The sequence below is a fragment of the Cuculus canorus genome, chromosome 4 (genome assembly GCF_017976375.1).
Source record: "Cuculus canorus isolate bCucCan1 chromosome 4, bCucCan1.pri, whole genome shotgun sequence".
In the NCBI taxonomy this organism is placed as follows: domain Eukaryota; kingdom Metazoa; phylum Chordata; class Aves; order Cuculiformes; family Cuculidae; genus Cuculus; species Cuculus canorus.
In genome coordinates, this window is record NC_071404.1 from 13584957 (window position 1) to 13607338 (window position 22382).

General features: G+C 37.5%; 1 protein-coding gene across 3 annotated transcripts in view; it reads right to left on the reverse strand.

Annotated features, from left to right (window-relative positions):
- Positions 1–271: 271 nt before the first annotated feature.
- KIAA0232 (KIAA0232 ortholog) overlaps positions 272–22382 on the reverse strand; it is a 66313-nt gene continuing 44202 nt past the window's right edge. Inside the window, exons 3-9 of one of the 3 annotated variants that reach the window (XM_054064770.1) lie at positions 21853–21919; positions 20396–20477; positions 15517–18814; positions 6301–6382; positions 3920–4008; positions 2763–2907; positions 272–1872 (exon numbers count right to left, since the gene is read on the reverse strand). In XM_054064770.1, coding sequence (XP_053920745.1) covers positions 1832–1872; positions 2763–2907; positions 3920–4008; positions 6301–6382; positions 15517–18814; positions 20396–20477; positions 21853–21919 — 3804 coding nt within the window. In that variant the 3' untranslated portion in view covers positions 272–1831. The remainder of the gene's footprint in view (positions 1873–2762; positions 2908–3919; positions 4009–6300; positions 6383–15516; positions 18815–20395; positions 20478–21852; positions 21920–22382) is intronic. The other 2 variants (XM_054064771.1, XM_054064772.1) reach the window with 2 other exon arrangements.

Consider the following 22382-nt stretch of genomic DNA (forward strand, 5'->3'; position numbering starts at 1 on the left):
AGCAGTGAGGCAAATTACTGTTTGGGTAATGGGCTTAAGCCACACACAAGTTGAACTTCTTTTAAAAACAAGTTCAGGATCAATAAAGAAAAAACTGCACATTAATGTCCCATAGGTAATCAAATGGTTCTTTTTTCCTTTGTAAACTATGAATCAATTTAATAGCCCCTCCCTGCTCTCTCTTCAGAATGTTTCATGCTTAACTGCCACACTGCATCTAAGTTATATACGTCAGTCAAAGAAAGTGAACACACACAGACGCACCACCCAATTGTCCTTTTATATTTTTATTTGGTGTTAAGTAACTCCACAAGAAAACAAAATCAGTTACTCTGGTGTACGTGAAATCAGAACAATACAACCACTTGAAGCAAAAAGTAGAAACAAAGTTCAGCCCAGGAATGGAAAACTGATACTTCAGTGCTATGGATATGCAATGCGCTTCATACCACAGTGCGGTTCAGCGTATGCCAACCTTTAATGCTTTTGTTTTGTTGTTGTTGGTTTGTTTGTTGTTGTGTGTGTTTCTATCCATACAGAAAAACTAAAAACCACACTTCAACTCTCATTTAAAGCTTTAGAGCTTTAGCCATTAAACTATGAAAACAAGTAAAGACAATTTGTTATTGCCCAAGCTCCATACGATTTTATTTTCCTCAAAGGTGCTGGAATTATTACATGCCACAATGTAACTATAAGCAACACCTTTGTTACTTTTGAGCCCTTTCTTACCAAAGAAGCAGCTCTAGCCAAAATTAACTGAGCTGAAGTTTGAAATATGTCCACTTGGTCATTTCTTGTTCTCCAAGGAAGTTCTATTCCATTCTCACTGTAGTGATTTGAAGAATGTTTGTGTGAAATTCTTTTTGACTTTCAGGTTACAGTTAACTAGTTCTCAGTGCAGGTGCTAAACAACCTCTCAAGGAAGCTCCAGAAGTAAAATATATAAAAATCTATCCAAAGTCTGCAAATTAATTAAGAAAAGAAACTGTAAAGTGTCAAAAGATCTGTTGTATGAATACAAACCCTAAAACACAGTCTAAGAGGAGGACCAAAAGTTAGTCCTCAGGTAAGGACAAACCAAGCCAATTTTAAGTAAGGATCTCAACAAAAGCGTTGCACAAAGAATGGCATGTTTTTTTCAGCCACGTCTTTCAATTTTTACGTTATCAACTGAATAAAGGCAACAAAACCTAGTTACTAGAGAAAACCTTTCTAGCACAGAACATATTTCAAAAGCAGTTCAGCTCACATTTCAAACACCTATAGTTCTTGTGATGTTTATTGCCTGTCAAAATTAATGGTTAAGCTTTTCAAGTCACTATTGGACTTCTGCACTTCCTGATGTTATAGACATGCTGCTATTGTATAGACTAGTTAGTTGTTGTTGGTTTTTAAACTATGAGTTGGTAAAAACTTAGAATGTTTAGTTCTGCAAATATTGCTCATCCTGGCTTATACAATTTGCATAATGTGTTAAAAGCACAAGGAGTTGATAGTCTTGTACAGATGCAACTTGACAATGTATCAACTTTCTAAGTTAACAAAAGAAAATTGAAAAGCAAGTCACATAAAGCAACAATCACTACTGCAATCACACGTGTATGTCGTAAGTCATCACCTTCCCTACCCCCACCCACCACACACATAGCTTGCCCCACACATTCTCTCAGGAACACAAAATGAACTACAAGATTTACTAAATTACAGCCACAACAGCAGCTAACTGCAGCAGCCACAGGATTTCTTTCAAGTGAAGCACTGACCCTTTGCATTTAAAACATTGAACACTCTGAGCATTTTAGATAGTTTCAGTCATTCAGGCTCAAGTTCAGTACAGGATGCTTTTGCAGGTTACATGAGTGCCATCATCTGAAACAAGACAACATTCTCATTACAAAATTCACAACAATCCACACATCACCCCAGTGGTTTATTATTTTTTGGTGTTACTTTTTAAACTTCTGCCTCACATTGGCAAATTGCTAAAAAGGACAAAAAAAAAAAGAAAAAAGGAAAAAATACCCCACATTGCCTCCATGCCTACAAAAAATCCTTGGCTTCTCCAGTTAGCAAAAATACAAACCATGGTATCCGCAGTGTTGGTTTGTGGGAGGGGGGGATCATAGGATAGAAAACACAGTTTCTGTAAGTCTCTAAATCACAACCCTGTTGTTCCTACTTCAAACTTATGAGATTTACTGAATGAAGACTGGACAAGTCATTCATGCTTTTCTCCTGCGTTCAGAAAGGCACTGATAGATTACAGTGTTAAGTATTTATCTCCCGGTTCTTAAAGAACAACGCCTAATGTGCAGAAAGCTGAAGTCTGAATAGCAGAAGTAGCTGTAGACACTGCGATGCTAAGAAGAGAGTAATAGTGGTAGAGCTACAGTTACGAATGAAAATAACTGCAATTAAGATGCAAAAAAGCAGTGGTACTACTAAGACAAGCACATGCACATCCATTCTTGATTTGACAACACAATCTAGTCTAGTTCAAATAGCCAAGATTTTTAACAGTTTTTTTTTTGGGGGGAAAAAAAAAAATCTTCAACAGGACAGCTGTGTCCTCATCTATAAAATAAGCAAGAAGAGAAAGATAAATACACATCTGAATCCATTAACTGAAGAGGAAACTCAAGTTGTTGTTTTAGAGCTACAGACCCTTACGGATAGTTTTCCATCTCATGTTACTTTCAAATCATCTGTTCTACTCTGGAGTTTTTATAGTTGAGTTCGAGAAAAAAGCTCTTCCTCACATGGATCAGCCCATTCACTTCCACCTTCTGAGGCTGTGTCTTCAGAGCTGGAGCTATCACTGGAGTAGATCTTCTTCCTGAAGCCATTTGGTTTTGCCTCAGCATTTATATCGTCTGCACATCTTGCTTCATAAACAGAAGAAACCTAAGGATTTAAACTGACAGTGTTGATGGGGAACAACGCAGAACATGCTTTTTTTCTGAGCTGGGAAATTACATAGTTTTGTAGTTGTTCAAGAGAGATGTCAGGGTTACAGGGCAAGTCTTCCTCTTTCCTGACTGAGTCCACTATAGAGAAAGGACTGCAGGACAGCAGGGAAAAAGGTGGGACTAGTATTTTTTTCCCCTGTTCCTTAATTTTAAGATTTGCACAAAACAACAAGAGAATCAAAAGCAAGCTCAGTTAGAATGCATCATTATCACAGGTCACGTTAGAAAATTACTCTTTAAGTTAGCTCCAAAATTTGGTACTAAGTATGAAATATCACAAAACCACATCACAGGTCTGACTGAATTTCAAGGAAAACCATACGAAACCAAACTGAACCAAGCAAAACCAACTGAAAATATGTTTTCAGTTGACTCAGTAAACCTATAGCAAGCATGTCACAATATAAATCTAAGTGCTATCATCGTTATTAAGTTGAAAAGCACATCATAAGGTGCATGTTAAGTGCACTTAATGTTAAGTGCAAATTTTCCCTACAGCACAAGATCAGGTTGTTGCTCATAAGCAGGACAAAATTCAGCACGTTATGTTTATGCCTGTAGTGACTGCTCTTTTCTGCCTTCACAGTGCACACCAGCCCACTCCATGCTTACTGACATTTGAAGCTGAGGAAAAGACAACTCATGTTTAACACAGGCAACAAGCAAAAGCCAAGTGTTCCCAAAGGAAATTGAATTTGCTTAACTACCAGAAGTACAACTGGTTGTACAAAGGCCTGTATTCCCCAAGGTACAACAGAGGAATGTTCAGAAGAATGATCAAGACGCAGAGAAGATTAAAATACAAAGTCAGGAAAGAAAAGCTTTTGAAGATTTTCAAAGGAATTTCATTTCAGGCCAGACTGAAAGCTCAGGTGAAAGGAAAGATGTAGTAGCACACCCTTAGAAAATAAACAAAAAACTCCCTTCCCCCCCAGTGACACACTTACCATATTAAAATCTAAAAGATGTTCATCATCATTGGATATTTCCTTTACATCTCCTACACCATTCTCTCCCTTGGCATTTGTATAACACTCTTACATTGTTTGGGGGGGGGGAGGATCAGAAGAAAACGGAAGAAAAAACAGAATTGAAGAACACTGTTATTTACACTTAGTCAAAATGAAAGCATCTAGAGAAGTATTCCTGAAATTCACACTTAAGCCACGTAAACTGTGCTTGTGGGGGATTTTATAGTTTGATATCCTTAAAGAGAGAAGCATAATATATTCAAAAATAAGCTTCATCAAATCTTACCTGGATGACCAAATAATAAAAAAACCAGAAGCTACTTAGTTCATGAAAACATCTAAAATACTAAGGTACAAAAAGCAAGAATTACTTTTTTATTATAAATGCTTCAGTACACTTTCCAATTCTGATACTGGGTGGCATTCTAGATCATTCGTATTTCTACACCCACACAAAATATACTGCAACATCAGCCTGACCCTGACTGAAGCTCAAAAGAAGTTGACATGAATGGTTGTGGTTTCGACTTAGCAGAGTAAAGATATACAGAATATCAACACGTAGCATATAGATACATGATTCACATACATGGATCACATGCATCAATAAACATATATAAAAAATACCCATACACAAAAATGGATACAAGTGAAGATTTCTGAATGAATAACGTTAGCTCTGAGGATAAAGCTCTGGTTTTGTTAAACTTTACACTAAAAGGAAATCCTGGAATTATTCTACTTCACAGAAATTCTGCCACTGTATCAAGCGGGTTCTGGACTTGACAGTATTTTATACTGTATATTCTAACATCCACAAGAGACTTGCAGAGTTATGCTGGTTCGCCAGCAGATGTCAGCAAAAAGATGACACAAATCCCTCACAAGGAATTCAAGGAACACTCTGTAAAATACGTACTTAAGAGCATCTCCATGCAGTTGCTATTAGACCAGAAATAACTCTGCAATTATCACCATGAAAAAAACCCACAACTTCACAGAAGGACACTAAATATCTTTAATTTGTATATACTGATTATTTTTCTAATAATAGGAGGTTCTGCTACCAGTCCAGGAGGTAAATCAAAGTTCTGCAGGCAATCTATTCTCTCTCAGTGCACAAACATAGTTCTCCAGCTGGGAGTAAAGTAATTTAAGATGATCTTGAAAGTAACCCAAACTGTCCTAAACACCAAAGTACAGGCATCTGGGCAACAAAAGCACAGTTTAGTTGCTTGCACTTAAAAAATAATTCAGTAATCATGACTGGTTGATCTACTTCTAGATAATTAAGGAACCAGATCTCTGATCTAAAGCTTCTTGCACTGAGCCTCAACGAACAGAAAGCATCAGACAGCCTGTCAGTTTGTCAGCATTGTCAGCCTGTCAGAACACTCATATTTAGCTTCCTGCCTTCTCCCCAGTGAAGGTAACTTCACACGCAGGAAAAAAGAAAAAAGAAAAAAAAAGAAAAAAAAAGAAAAAAAGACAAAGAAAAAGAAAAGAAAAAAACAAGAAAAAAGAAAAGAAAGAAAAAAAAGAAAAAAGAAAAAAAAAAAAAGAAAAAAAGAAAAAAGAAAAAAAGAAAAAAAGAAAAAAAGAAAAAAGAAAAAAAAGAAAAAAAGAAAAAAAAAGAAAAAAAAAAGAAAAAAAAAAAAAAGAAAAAAAAAAAAAAAAAAAAAAAAAAAAAAAAAAAGAAAAAAAAAGAAAAAAAAGAAAAAAAAGCTGCCTGGATTCTTGCCTGCCCACTGAAAAGCAGGGCTTGGGCCAGCTGCTGGATGCTATGAATTTTTAGGAGGCAACAGTGTTGGAAGCACACCTGCTTCTGCCTGTGAGCAGCCTGCCTACTCTGTGTGGGACAAAAAAATTTGCAGATTGTCACTGTGAAGGGAGTGGCCGAAAAGCAAATCCCTCTCCTTCCCAGCTTCAGAGGAATTCCACACATTCACTGAATAACTGAATGTTATTTATACGAACACATAAAATGTAATTATCATATTTTCACAGTCTTATAAAATGAGCTACCTAGTAAGTATTACTCAGGTTGAAACAAACTTACAAATGTAACAAAGTACTCTCAGAGTCAGAGATTAATATGCTATTTATTTAATTTCAGGGTTTGGAATTAAGTAAATTTTAAAAGTAATTTAATTTTAAAACTGTTTAGAAGCACACTTGGAGATTTATCACAAACGCAACTGAAGAAACCCCATCCTATCTCAGAGAAGAGAGTTTATGATGGAAGTTTACTGCTTTTAAAATACAGACAGAAGCTCCAATTCCAATCCATAAAAAAGTGCATTTCGTTCTAACAAAGGTGAAAGAGCAAGTTGGTTCAAACAAGCATTGTTTCTTACCTTCACACTGTGATGCTGGAAAAAGGGGAGAACAGAGCGCCTTTTCCCACCAGCATTGCTTTTCCTGGCTGCCACTCATTCTCTGCAGAGCAGTATTCAATATAGGAAAGCGTTTAGATAATAATCACACTTTATTATGCTATAAATAATATACTTACATGTAAAGGAGGAAACTTGGGTATTACAACTAATTTGCTAGGTCTTATAGGTCACACTGTTCAAATCCTAATACTAGCGGGAAAGGACTGTCAAACTAGAGCAGAACACCCATTATCTGAACTTATAATCAATATAAACTCCACACAGGGGCTCATACTTTGTCAATATAGAGTTGTACAAATCCAGAACAAAAAGATGAATTCCAGCCCTGCATTGTATAATCTAAGTACGAAACAGGAAGAGAACAGATAGCTACCCAAGAGATGCAAATACAATGAAACAGCATTAGTCACCATGACAAACAGTTCAGTGTAAAACACAACAAAAAGAAAGCAAACAAAAAGCAGCAAAATTTAATGTTTAAAGTAGTACCATTACCATTAATGGGACAATGTAAAATTAAACCAGAGAATTAATGTGTCAACATAAGGGAAAACTGATTATGAAGATGATTGTCTTGATGATAAATATAATTTTAATGTACTCACTAAAAACACCTAAAGACTCCCCTGCCCCCACATTTTAATGCTAATACAAGTTTACCAGAGCCTTTTCCTTATGAAATTAATGGATGTTGCTAAAATCCCAAAGGCTTATCACAAACAGACACAGTCCACAGCTTTGTAACTGTAGCTGTGGAAACCTCCTTAACCTTCAAAAGATGATGCCAGTTGTAACATCCCTTAGAGATATTAGAATGACCCGAAACCAAACTGTGACCCAACTAGCTACTTACGAACAGTAACACATGGGCTTCAACACTGAGCTTCTATCCAGCCTTCCTCTGTAAAACTGGAACACTTAGGCATGGAAAAATTACCCAATCTCCTTTTACTCCTCCTTAAGCTACTGTAGACTACAAACCGATAGAACGTGAATTAGAAATGCTTATTACTTAAAAAAGAGAAGTCCCCTCTCAAACCAAACAAACAACTCAGAAGTGCTCTGTTCAGAAGCATGTGCCAGATTAAACATTTTTCCCCATGAAATTCTGCTACAGTAAATATTAAAACTACCCATGGTGGTTTCCATCTTCTAACACCAAGGGACGCTCCTTTTGGAATCACCCTGCAAAATCTCAAACCAAGACTCCAGGGAATGAAACTCCAGTTCTTTGAAAGTTTAAGTTTCAAAAGAAAGAAAAAAGAAAGCCCAAGTAGGACTTCGTAAGAAATACATGTCTTTACAAAATAAATTTAATTACTGAAGCCTCACTGGCTGTTGACTACAGATAGAGGCATCTAAACTCCCACAGGCACGGTGCTTTATTAACTTCCCATTTCCCATGTTGGTGGTGTCACATCTACACACGTCATAAGATGGATGTACACCACCAGGTCACAAGCAAAGCCAGGCTTGAGCCTGGTGGGTTGCAACAAGCTACAGTAGTCTTTCTGGGTTAAGTCACCATCAGAGGCCTATGGATCTGCTTCAGATGGCTTGGTGACTGAACTGATGGCTGCGCGGCTGCCCAGAGCCGAAGTCCTTCCACCCTCCACCTCAATACCAAAACAGTTAGGGGAAAGGCAGACACACATCTCCTAGCATCCACACAGAAGAAGCCTAGAGGGGACTTTAGTTGTGAGCGTCAGATCTGCCCCTCTTGCCTGCAAACTGATCCTTCTGGAATAACTTATGTTCTTTTCTATACCATAAGGGACAGATGCAATAAAGCAAAAGAACAGACATAGAAAGACCCGCTATCCATACTAAATCCATGTGGGAGTTTTAATTTGGGAGGTGATGGGGGACACAAGCTGATGTCCATATTTTATAGGCATTCACTGTGATTAGAAAACCAATTTTTCCCACAATTGCTTAGACGTTTGCTATAATTGCACAGTCTGTCATTATGAAAAATTAAGTGAACTACAGAAATATTCCTAATTAGAAAATATTAAACACCAGCTCCAGAGATAGTACCATGACTCCACCTTACTTTGTTGGCTTTCTTTCCTTTTAAAATGGCATTTTCAACTTATGCCTTCTCCTTCTCATCTCATCACGTACTCACACACACTTCCAGTATTTTATGAACAGTTCTATTAATTTTTTATCCGCCCATCTAAATGGCTATTTCTCTCAATGGTACTGGTATTGGAAATTCCAACTGGAAGTCCTTCCTCTCTGAAACTATCATATTTAATTACTTAAGACTAAAGTAGAGCTCCAAAGACAAGACGGTAAACCCAACTGCCAATGCTGTTTTGCGCCCACTTCTGATGCAGGGTCTGAAGGAGACTGATGGATTTTCTTTTGCTTCTACAGCTAAACATACAATAATCGAGGCTGAAGGGCCTCTGGTTGAGGCAACGTAAAAAAATCACTAGAGGACTTTCAGCATCCACAAGCACAAATATTACTGTAATGTTATAGTTACGCCAGATTCTCCTACCCCAAGTCCTGGCTGATTTCAACCACAAGGGTTTACGAGATTTCAGTAGATTTGGGTCAGAATTGTACAGTTAGATGCAGAAACTAAAACTCCTAATTTTCTCCTGTCCCCTGTTATCTTTCCCCTACGAAGATTTAAGCCAACAGCAGAAAAGAAACAATTTTAATGTTTGCTATTGTTTGTAAAAGAGTTCGAAAGAGTAAAATGGTTTCACAACTTATAAACACTATTTAACATCTTTCTTGGGCATCTAGCTCACATTTGTTCCTTCCAACATTTCATGTCTATTTTCTCAACAGAACCTTCCTAAGAACTTCATAAAGCAGCAGGGCTGTCCGCTTAGGTCTTTCATTCAGAATTTCAAACAAAACCTTTGGTACACAAAAGAATAACTGTTCTTTGCAAACATCAGTACAGATACTTTCAAGGGAATAAAAACAAATATTTTTTTTTCAACTTTAAAAATCTAGTGCTGCTTCAAAGATCAAATTACAGTGAAACAGCTCTGTAATTTAGCTGGAATACAGCAGCTAAAATAGAGAGATTTTGTGAGCTTAAGTGGATAATGACCATTTTAAACAGTGCAATTCAGTGCTTTAAGGATACAACTGAGTAAAACGGAAAACAAGCAGACAAGTGAAAGAGGTTTCCTGCGCCATGAATGCCATTTCCTACAGCCAATGAGATTTTTTCCTTGCCTCTGCCACTCACACACATATTTGAAATAAAGCATCCAAGGAAAACTACTGTCTTACACAGCTTTAATGTATTGTTGCTTTCTTTGCAAGACTGCTATGAGCAGCAATATGTAGTTCAGAAGCTGATGGATCTGTATTGTGAGTACATAGCAGAATATCTACCTTACTATGTTGATCTGGGGAAAAGGACGAGCTGCTTTGGTGAACACACTTCAGACTACCCCAACAACTGCCCAGGAGGAGCATTTTACTCTCTGCATCCTTTTGCTTGTTTTCCACACTCACCACAGCAAGAGATGGACGCAACACTGCTATTTCCAGCTGTGACTGGTAGGGTGCCTGATAAGCAGCCTACTTGAGTGGTACAGCTGGTTTCCTGATGGAGCTGAAATTTAACTGTGGGTTCTGTGTGACACGATTCTAAGCCAACTCTAAGGACTATCTTTGACAGGGGCATTCAGGCAGGTGAGGAAACAACAACTACCCAAAGCTGGAAACAACCAGGTCCAGAAACATAAAAGCAGAAAGGAAAAAAAAAGAAAGATCAAGAAAAAGGACCCAATCGTACGATAAAGTGATACCAGTACTGTCACATTTGCAATATGCAGTTTCATTACCTGAATAATAAATGTGCAGATGGAAAAGCCAAGGAACAAAAGGTAAGAGAAATCTAGAGGAGACAAGGGAGGGATTCTTCTCCTTATGTATACGAATGTATTAAAAGGGAAGCTTATGTTGATTTAAAAAACCCACAAAATATTTATTTTATATATTTTTATTTATATTTTTATATTTATTTTTTAAAATTATATATAATATTCTCCTCAAGTAACTGCTTGGTAAATTTCATTAGCAAATTCCTTTATTCTTTCTTCTTGGCAGGAAATAACGCATAGCGTTATTTTGCAACCTCAGATATATTTCTTAAGAGAGCATTTACGAATATGCAATGCATTTTTCTCTCCACCAAGAACTGGTATAGGATGTTGCTCACTTATATTTATCGACCATTCTGCACAGGGGGAAACATTAGTACTTTTTTTTTTTGTTTTTTTGCTGTTCCTTAGCTAACAATTTGGTAGAGGTAGCAATCATTTTTCATCATTGCTTTCATCACAAGCTTTTTGCCATAAATTACAGACAAAGGTCCAATGCAAGTTTCATACGGCAGATTACTCATTTGCTAGTTAGAAAAGTCACACTGGTTATAACCTCATTCTTCAAGCAAAAATTATGCAAAGCATCTTTTCAGATCTGGGGTCTACAGTTTTAAGGTCCATTTGCCTGAAGCCCTTGGGAAAAAAAGGGCACATCATATTTTATGAAAGTTTTATTAAATTTTCCAGCTACCCATTCCTCTTTAAAAAGATGGAAATGTGTTTGCTTTTTATATGTGTTTCTATCTTCTGTGTGTTCTCAAACAAGTATTCTACAGGCTTTTTTCAAATTAGTTGCTGCTTCTCAATGATATTCAGCTGAATATTCCTATGATTAGCTGAACAGTGAATTTATCTGTACTACTAAGTCGGCTAATTGTCTTTTCACCAACATTCAAACAATAAAAACACACTAAGCAATACTTTTTTGACATTTTATCTTTTCATTGTTCTCTAAGCTATTAGTTCTGTCTCTCTGGTATATCCTTCAATATTTTTCCTGTTTCTGATTTACTTTTAGGACCTTCAGGTGTACCAAATCTTTATTTTATTGGCTTACTCAAAATCTTGTTTCTTCCCCCTGATTTTTATACTGTCATTGTGAACACTAAGGTCTCTCAAACAAGTAGTTTCATCCTTCACAATCTCAGCAAATTAATGTCTTATTAATTAGAAAGTTAGAGCTCAGAGACTTTGTAGGCGTTCTCATCATCTGCCACAAACAGCACATACCAAGAACCATCTGGACTAATCCTTTCTCAGAGAGACCCCAATTACTGTCTCTTTTACAATGGAGTCCTTTGCTTTGTATGTAGACAACTAAGTGCTCTTGAAAGTTTCTCCCACTTGATTATCCTGATTTTAAGACATAAAACAGACCCCTCTGAATTTTGTCTCCTTTTTACCAACACCTAGGTTTATGGCAACTTGTCTCCTGCACTACTGACCTCAATAGCAATGTATACAGGGCACCCCTCCTCCCTCCATTCCTGTACTGCCAGCTCTTCCTAAAGGAGTTATACACTTCCTTTGCATTACTCAAGCAAAGTACCTCACCAAATCTAACAGGCTAATTCAGTCATGAGATTCATCCACATTTAAGATTTTTGCCAGTAAAGTTTCCTCATCCCCACATGCATTGTCCTAGGCATGTTCAGACATCAAAAGTTTGGTGCTGATCCCAACAAAACCTAGAGGTCCCTTTAGTCCCACAGATATGTCAAAGACTCAATAGTAGAAGCATACTCAGGACATACCCGCTAGATCAGCGCCCATATAAAATCTGTTGATTAGAGATTCAGCGCTGTTATATTCACAGATCGTTAGCTGGACCAGATACTGTACATAACTATGACTCCACAGCTAAATGGCAAGAGCATTTACTTTGAAGAAAAAAGGACTGTACTTCAGCAGGTATTTTTTTGTGGAGTTTTGTTGTTGTTTGGGGGCAGTGGGAGGTTTTGGTTTGTTGTAAGGTATATTGCTCGGAGTTGTTTCTTCTCATAATCTTAAGGTTAGGTGTGATTATCATTCATTGCTGAAGAACTTCCGCAGGAGCTAACAGCAAATTTCTCTGCAAAATACATGACAAGACTAAAAGAACTGCTCTAATATAGAAGAGTAAGAGGGAGGAAATTGAACCAGATTCTCTTACAGTCTTATAAATAGGAGATATTCAAAGATACGTGTTAGCACAGCATGTACAATTCAAGTTTATGTGATGTAAAACAGAATGTTTTGCTATTACACTGTGGTCTACATTAGTATTTCCACTCCACTATTTATGCAAGAATATAGGACACAGAACACAACCCAAACTTCATGATCGGTAACAGCAAGTTAAACAATAACCTTAATTTTTATCTTAAGTCAGTGAAAGGAAACACAGAAGTTTCATAAAAAAATAAAATATCCTTTGTGAATAATGATCTATGCTAATTAGCCAATTCCATGGCCTCTGCTCAAGTTAAAACTTTTTCCTATGCACGTATGTGTGGGGTGTCCAGCAAGAATGATTCTCCAAAATCATTCTATTTCTAGGTATTTTATATTGATTTTGCTTAATGCTGGTGAAAATAAGTAGTATTGAAAAGAAAAAAGTTCACACACAGAAAACATACTTGCGTGACATTTGCACCCTTCCTGCACACAACAGCCATCATCTTGACTGACTGAAGTTGACTTCATAACAAACATATTAAAACTGTTTAAATGATTAAAAACCCCACTACTTTTACACATAAACTTAACTACAATAACAAATTTAGATGAATTTTCTCAAGCCAAAAGGCTGTTATCTTCAGATGCACACTAATGGCTCTTAGAAAAGCCCAGTGTGTACACATTCTTGAGACACACTAGATACAGGAGGGCTAGTTAACCCAGTCCTTCTGAGTTAGGGTTGCCATCAAGCTCTTCAAACTCCCTAGGAAGAGCTTAATTGTAAACCAAATTGGAGTCTAGACTGCCGAGACAGTTGTTGGCCCTTTGTACTTCTTAGTGGCTTATAATTTTGAAGCTATGAAATGCCTACATCATGTGACCTGAGCAAGGGAAGCATTTAGTTTTCCTCTTGTACTATGGAACTTATAGAAAATAACATATCAGAGCTTTCTGAGCACTATTCAGTACCAAAATTTTTTTCCAGTCCTCAATAATACCATAAACTATGGAAACGCTGCAAACTTATCTTTACACCAGACGCTTACTCCTTTCTTGAATGGGTAAGTGGTTGAAGCAAAGATGAGAATAAATATCTTCATGGAGCACTAAGCATCCAGAAAGGAGATCTGCAAAGTGCTGGAAGGACCTTTAGACTCTTCTCATCACAAGTAAATGTACTATACCACTTGTTCATTCATTATGTCTTACTGCAAATTGAAGCAGATTTTGCTTACTCCTGGTAAAAGGTAATTCCAGAATCTGTTCTGACTTAGACTCTAAGTTTATTAATTTTCTTGGTGAGTCTTTTTACAAGGCTTCACAAACCAGAAACTTTCTACACTCCAGCAAAAGATATTAAGCCACTTCATGACTGTTAACTTAATAGAGCAGCAGGAACCAAGATGCCTAGAAAGGGTCTGGAAAAGCAACAAATTTTATTCTCTGTGCAAGCAGCAGACATCAACTTTCTGACACTGTGAAAAGAAACTGCAATTGCAATTAATTTAAAGCAGAGGAGAAACAAATAAGGAACTCTGATTTTGTCCACTAAAAAGGTTAGGTTTCCCATACATGAAATAGCATTTCAACTTGTAATTGAGGAGTACACAATCAGACAACATTGGCTGGATGCAACTCTTCAATTACATCCTCAGATAAATACTACAACTTCTGAGTACATGGAAGAGGAGGCTGAGGAGGAAAAGAAAAAGCAAGATGCAATTTAACTATCCACACAGCATCTCTGAGCTGGCTGCACAACAGAACAGGACAGAATATTTCCGTTGGAAGGGACCTGCAGCGATTACCTAATCCAACTGTGTGACCATTTCAGGGCTGGCCAAAAGCTAAAGCATGTTGTTAAGGGCATTGTCCAAATGCCTCTAAAACAGACAGGCTTGGGGCCTCAACCACCTCCCCAGGAAGCCTACTCCAGTGTTTCACCACCCTCTGGGCAAAGAAATGATTCCCGATGTCCACCTGAAACCTCCACTGGCAGCTTTGAACCATTCCCACATGTTCTATCACCTGATATCAGGGAGAAGAGCTCAGCACCTCCTTCTCCACTACCCCTCCTCAGGAAGCTGTAGAGAGCAGCGACGTTGCCCTCAGCCTCCCTTCCTCCAAACCAGACAAGCCCAAAGTCTTTAGCTGCTCTTTGCAGGACATTCCTTCCAGCCCTTTCACTATCTTTGAATGTGTCCAGAGGAGGTCAACAAGGACCTTCATTTTCCTGGTCAAATATTTCTTCTCAAGAGCAGAGGGAGCTCACAGTGAGAAGAACTTGCATATTTTAGGCTCAAAAGGATTTTTGTTTTTGATCATTACTTAACCTAAGGCTACAATGACCTGAAAGAAAACTGAGTTTAACCATAGTTATAGTTAGCCTCCTTATAGTACTGTGGTAATGATTAATATTTGCATCCACATTTTATTGCTTTCTGTGTCTAGGTTGACAAAAGAACATTTTAGTTTCCAAACAATTAAGCCTTTCTACAAACCTTTCTTTCCTGAAGTTTACCTCCATTAATTCAAGCTGTTCTACTTGAAAATAACTATAATTCACATTGCAAAGACTGACTTCAGATCTTCCTCTTCAAAATTTTAAAACAGGTTTGAATTAAAATCAGCAATGCCTCACTGTACTAAAGCTTTATGCACGTTTTAACGTTTTATATGTAAATAAGACAACCTAAAAACTACGGTAAGCAGATTTTAAAGTCACATGAGTGCACACATGCATGTATTTCTAAGGGTATGCAAGATGACACCATAGTGCTGGAAATTTTTCACAGAATCACAGACTGACTGAGGTTCAAAGGGAACTCTGGAGATCATCATGTCCAACTCCCCCTGCTCAAGCTGGGTCACCTACAGCCGGTTGCCCAGGAACACATCCAGATGTCTTTTGAGTATCTCCAAGGATGGATACTCTACAACCACCCTGGGCAACCTGTGGCAGAGCTAGGTTACCCTTACAGTAAAAAAGCTATACCTTATGTTCTGATGAAACCTCCAGTGTCTCTACAAAACTAATTTTCTAGAGAATTATACAATTACAAACGTTTAAATTGAACTGTCACATGAAATCTTGTTGGTTATCAGCTACCAGCTGCAAATTCCATAATTTTATATATCCACATACCTCTTCAAGCTCTCCTGAAGAAACAGGATTATCCTCGTACGCGGGGAAATGGCACCCTGCTTTACAACTGCAAAACCTGCCAGTCTCCTCATGCGGTTCCACTATTCTGCAGTTTACTTTAGAGCTCTCCACTGCCCTTCCATCTACAGATTCTTTCATACTGCATTCTAAACAGGGATCTTGGTTTACTACTGGCAACATCCCAGACGACTCTTCTTGGGAATCCAATGATGTTTGTGCACTCTTCTCCATTCCAGACTTTTTTAATCTGGGAAGGAATTTTCCAGATTCAAGCTCTGATTTTCCATAATAATGCCCTTCTTTTTCTGCATCTTCTTCCAGAGGTTTGAGATCTGCTTGTGGATCCTCAAATACATCTACTTGAGAAGGGACAGCAATACCTCCCTCATCTTTTTCTGATTCAAATTCTGATTCACTTCCACCACCTGGAGAAAGTTCAGATGCAGAAATCGGGCGAAAGTGAGTCCTTGGAGAAATCCGTATAGCCCTGTACTGCGTTCGATCAACACCACATATCCTGGGGTGTAAAACCTCACTGTCTGAATCAGAGCACAGAATTGACTTAGGTTTAAAACTAGGGCTGAAAGATGCAATTCCTTCTGGCTCAAACGAACACTCTACATGAAGAACTTGTGAAAATGGATTGTTCAGGTCAAAGGAAGAGAATGAGTATTCAAGCCCTGGTTCTTCAACTTGAAAGTTACCACAAGCTCCCAGTAAGTCTTCATGGAAGATAAAAGAAAACCCCTTATTTAATCCATTATCTCCACTCTTTGATTGCTCATTCTGTTCAAATGATACAAACGGCCTCCATAATTGCCTATGACCAGGGGCAAAACTATTCCCCGGAGTCATAAAAACATCTGTACCAGCTATTGTCACTACATCAGAAGCTGCACATTGTAACAAGCTCCCTTTTGAGTGACTAGGTGGCACCACTGCCCACTCGCCATCACTGTTAAATGTTTTGAGCTCCCCATATACACCACCAAGGATAAATGAGTTTTCTTTATCCTGATTAACATCCCAGGGTTTCGATGGTGTAGTATAGTCACCACCATCTACTTTTGATAAGTCATTTGCGACAAAGGCTCTCTTCTCTAAATTCTCCTTTTGACCTTCCCAAAGATGATACTCCGATCTCTGCACTGCTTTATTTGGCTCCTGGAGGGTTTCAACTTTTGCTTCTGTATCCAAACAGCAGCAATAGTTATTTACATCAGTTGAAAACAATTCATCTTCTATTCCTTCTATTTCTACCATCACCGCAGAATTTCTGTCTGTCATATTTGTCCAAATATCTTTAATAACCCCTGAGCTGTAGCCATCTCCATGTGGACTGCTTTCACTACAACCTTGTGTAGTTTCATAGTCTTTACTTTCTGCTTTTTGTTCTAACTGAATACCACAGACAGATTCTAGCTTAGATTTTTTTTTGAAAATCAAAGCAGGCATTTCTCCTAAAGTTCTAGCTTGTTGCTGGCAAGTTTCTTCTGGCAAAAAATCTATAATTTCTTCATCTACATAACTTGAAGACACTCTAGGAACTACATAATTAATATCTTCTGCATTAAACTGTGTGGATTCTTCATATGGAATATTTAAAGTCTCATTGTCTGAACGTGTTTCTTCCGAGTGTGACCATGGGCTACAGGTTCTTGTTGAAAGATTGGAACAGTGTTCATTTTCATCAAAGGCACTATTTTTGGTCCATATGAGCAATCTAGACTGTGTTTTCCCAAGAATATTAGCAGTGCTACTAGAATCTGCATTTTCATTTCCTAAGTTGAGTGTTTCAAAAGAAAATGGTAAAACAGAGTTACTGCATTGCACTTCAAACACTGAAAAACAAGAGTTTATACCAGACCCTTCATTAATATCTGAAAAGAGCTCTTGATTGCCAGCAAGCATGTGTGAATTAAGCATTGTGCTGTCTAAGATGGGGGAGAATCTGATTGGAGAATCTCCTCCAAAACTTTCCCCATCTGCATCACCAGAACTAGAAGATGAACAGCACTCCCAAAATTGAGCTAAGTTACTAAGGTCTTGTAAGAACCACCCTTCAGCACCAACAGAGCTGGTTGAATCTGTCCATATTGCACTTTCCCCTTGCAACTCCATTCCATCTAACACTATGCAACATTCTGCCTCAAAATCAGTTTTTTCTTTACTCTTTTGTCGAATCATATTTAAAATCCGACTCTCCCCTTGCATCGTATCTGAGGCACCAGGATCCAACATGGATTGATCAATATCCACTTCATAGAAGTGTGTTAGTTCTGAGAGATGAACATCATCTAAATATTTGTCGTCCTCTGGTTGAGAACATATTGAGGTCCCAGCGAGGTCAATATCCTCATTTAGAACTGCAGGCATTTCTACAAAGTGACCATCGATGAAAGTACCTGCTGCGAGGTATGTTTTATGAATATTATTGTTGCTAATACAAAGACCATGCACTGATTCAGACAACTCCTCTACAGCCTCTGGTGTTACACCACATATATCTTCTCTGTTGCGGTATGTAGTCTCCAGCTTGCTTTTTCTGCTAAGAGGAACAAAGTACTCTGTAATCGGCTCAGTATACCACAAAGGTTCTTCTTTATATTCCTTTTCATTTCTGCTGTCTAAATACAAATCTTTTCCATCGTTACCACCAGCTTCTTTTCTTCCAATTTCTTTTAATGGCCTTTTACCTCTTTTGCACAGCTGTTTGATGGACCCGCTGCTGCTGCTGCTACTGCTTCCGCTGTGGACTTTTCTATCAGCCTTTTCACCACATTTCACTGAAAGCCTGCTTTGCCCATTACGCCCTTTTTTATTTCGAACCTCTCTTGTTTTGTGTCTTACTTTAATACATTTCATTGATGCCTTATATTCACCTTGATTACCACTAGAACTTGATCCAGCCTCACTGGATCCAGATGACCAGGAGCGAGGACGCATCTTTCCCTCAGATTTATGGCGAACTTGCTTTTTGTACAAAACAGCCTTCTCTTCAACAGTGTTGTTACTGAACTTGTTTTCTTTCTCATTTTTGCTTTTCTTCTGCTGGGTTCTTTCCTGTACAGTGGGAGATACTTTATTACTTCTGTCTTTAGTTACTTCACTTTCACTATTGCAGTCCTTTGGAGAAGATGTATCCGTGCTAGTTGGTGGAACGGTGGATGAAGATGAGGAGCTAGAGTAAGAGCATACTTTGGATTTATTCCATACAGTCATAATTTCCTGCAGGCAAACTGGCTTTTCAGAAAGAGGAGGAAATGCTTCGTAGTACCTGAAAGGACAACAAAATGGGGATATTCAGACTGTAGAACTTGAGGGTCATTAAGATTAGAAAAGTATCAAAACACTTTGACAATCTAATTGCCAAAACACTTTTGACAATCTAATTGCCAAAAAAATCTAGTTCATTCTACACATGCACGTGCCACTCACTGCACTGTTTATTTGAATGATAACAAACTGAAGATCAAGATAAGCTTTAAAAGTGCTTCTATTAATCTGTATTTAAAATTACACTCCCAAGTAAACCAATCCAATTTTTAGGGAGTACTAAACTTCACTGCAGACAGAAACTGTGGATGCTTAGAATAGAGAAAGCCTGACTCCAGATTTATAAGATAACGCAGCAATTCACTAAAGTCTTCTTAAACATTTAGAGTATGAGTAAGTCCTGAATTTAAGACAGTCCAGTCCTGAATTTCATTTTTTTAAATTCTCCTTTGTGAAATGATACACTAAGTTCTACACAGTTTGATCATCCAGTTTTTAAGAAAAAGCTATTGCAAAAAAGATTAGCTCTTGAGTAGTTTAAGATGCTTAACAGCTTTGTGCAACAGGGACAAAATTAAAGCACTGTTTTCTGCAATGTTTACAGTAGTATGGTTTTGACAGTAAAGAGATTTATACTGAATCACATATATTTCAGTGAAAATCTATTAAAAAAAACATTCAGAAGACAGTTAACTCGAACGCACATTAGAGCAATGACTTCCTTGAAGAAGTGTCTCCCATTTAGCAATACTTGTACTAGACTGTTGCTAAAAATGGTTATTATTGAGAGATACAAAAGCAGCCAAAAAAGTCCTGGGTATTTCAGCAACACTGGATTCAGGTACTTAGTAACTAGTGGACTGCTTTGATTATTAAGAGTTTCAAGATTAAGAAAGTTTCAGTTTCCCATATGTATAACAGAAAACAGAATTCAGAACACACTAGGGCAAGGGGAGATGGTTCTAAAGTAAAAGAGGGTAGATTTAGAGGAGATACGAGTAAGAAATATGACAAGGGTAGTGAAACTCTGGAACAGGTTGCCCAGAGAAATTGCGGATGACCCATCCCTGGTAACATTCAAGGTCAGGTTGGACAGAGTTCTGAGCAACATGATCCAGTGGAAGATGTGTCTCCTCACTGCAGGGGGGTTGGAACTAGGTGACCTTTAAAGGTCTCTTCCTGCCCAAACCATTCTATGATTCTAGGAACCCAGGAATCTGATTCTCTCCCTGCAAGCCTAACATGTCTATTAACTATGTTTTAAAGGCTTTTAATTTGTTTAGTTGACTTGTTCTTAATGAAAGTAAAATACAGTACGGTTTGAGTTCTGTATGTAGTCAAAGAAAGCAGTCAGGACTTTGCCAGAAATTAAAAGTAGCCCATGCTACCAAATACTCCTTACTATTTAAATACAGAAGATGAACAAAAGAAGATTGCAGGAAAAAAAGGTATTTCTTAATACCCACAAAACTCCAGATTTCCCACTAAGTTAACTTCACTGTATTAAAACATGGGAGTAAAAGGAGAAAAGAGAAAAGCATCAATAATAATAATAATAATAACAATAATAATAGCAGCATACATTTCTACTTGATCCTTGGCTGTGGGAGATAGATCAGTCTCAGGAGACAAAGAGCCTTCTAACTTTTTGTGAATCTTCTCCTCTGTTTTGGAAGAAAATTCCAAATGCTTAACAGAAAAGTTCAAAACACCAACCTATTTTATAACAGCATTTAACATAAAGTACCACAATGTATACCTGTAATTGTAGTAAATTTCCATAAAACACTAAGTAACACAACAACTTATAGTCTGGTTATTAAACATAATGAAATTACAAGTTAACATCCAAGATTCAAGTTTTCCACAGTTATCTTGTTAAGCCTTGCAAATTGCACCAAACAACTGGCCAGCAGCTGCAGACAACTCCACAGTCAGCAATGCCCCCACCAGGAGACTTATTGAATGGTTAGTTATTTCATCCCCAAATCATTATCTCCTTCTTGAGTTGTTACATATATAATTTTTTTTAAAAAAAAAATCCACTATTTAACTAAATATTTTTATGAATGGTTGCATTTAACTTCTCATGTATTTCACTAAACAGAAGTACCCTGGCACTAGTTGCTGCACTTTGGGTGGAAGTAAAGGCATATTTCCTACGTGAGAGGTGATTCTAGAGATTTCTATTTCTTTATATTAAAATCTGTAAAATAACAAAACAAATTCTGCGAGTTATACACTAATTTTACTTTTTTTTCAAAATAAATGGTCAACATCACCTTGGCTCAGTAAGAAACTGTCACAGCACAGGACTATGAAATACTAAGAGCTGACTAGTAATTACTGTTTAAAACCAGAAAAGGGGAATGGAAAACAGCTAAAATAATGCTTTAAGCAGACAAATATTTATCCCTTACTTATTGCTATTCATACTACACAATAAGCATACTGACTTATATACTATAAGTGTCAAAGACAGCTGCTGTGCACCTGAAGAAACATTATGTGCCATGAAGACACCACAATTTCATATTGCGTTCACTGCCCTAAGCTTGAAAACATAAAGTCCTCATTATCACTCCTCTAAAGCCTGGAAACTTTAAGCACACCTCTCTGTGATGGTTACATGGATGCCTTCCACAGAATAGGTGGTGTATGACAGCTTTGAGGCCAATCTACTGTTTGCAAGTTTAAATACACAAAATGAAAAGCCTACTTTATTTTTATTTATTTTGGTGGTAAGTGAGTATACTGAAAATGGAATATTTACTAGCAAAACCAGCATTGCTGGATATAAACAGTTACAGCTTTTCTGGAGAACTCCATTTGTGAACGGCTATTTCTTAGGTAAACAAAGCACACAAGTATAGAAGTGTTTAAATTATTTGAATGAAATTATGCAAATGTATTTAAGCACTGCATGGCCTGTATCAAAAGCTACTGACTTAACAGCCTGCCTTCCCGCCCCCACCTCTCAGAAAGTTACACAGATGATAGTTACAATACCCAGCCTCAGTTTAAAGATTTGTTCCTCACCTTGCTTACTCTGAAGGTCTTTCAGTCTGGAGCAAAGCTCCTCCACTAGCGTTTCAATCCCAGAGCTCTGCACAAGGACAAAACCACAGGGCAGGGGGAGAAGGGAAAAAATGAAAACATAACTTTATGAAAAGAATATTAATTTTATAAAAAGATGTAAATACAGTAAACATCGTAGGAGACATTGTTGAATTATTTTATACCCAAGGTTTTGCAAACTGCACTCACATCAACTGCACTAACACTTTGGATTTAGCCCAGAGTCTCAGGATAGAAATTGAAGATCACGAAGACGTATTTTAAAAAGCTACGCCTGACCCCTTTTTTTGCACAATTTATACCTGTGAGACCAGGACTGTTAAAAGGATACAGAAAATCAAGAGTTAAAGTGTAAAGAGCAGTATAAAGACATATACGTGTAAGTGGCAGGGACAGAGAGGAGCAGCTTCCACAGCATCTTTATGCAAAACTTATCCCACAGATTTGCCAGTTTACAATGCCCAGTTTGTTCTCTTTTTAAACATTGTGTT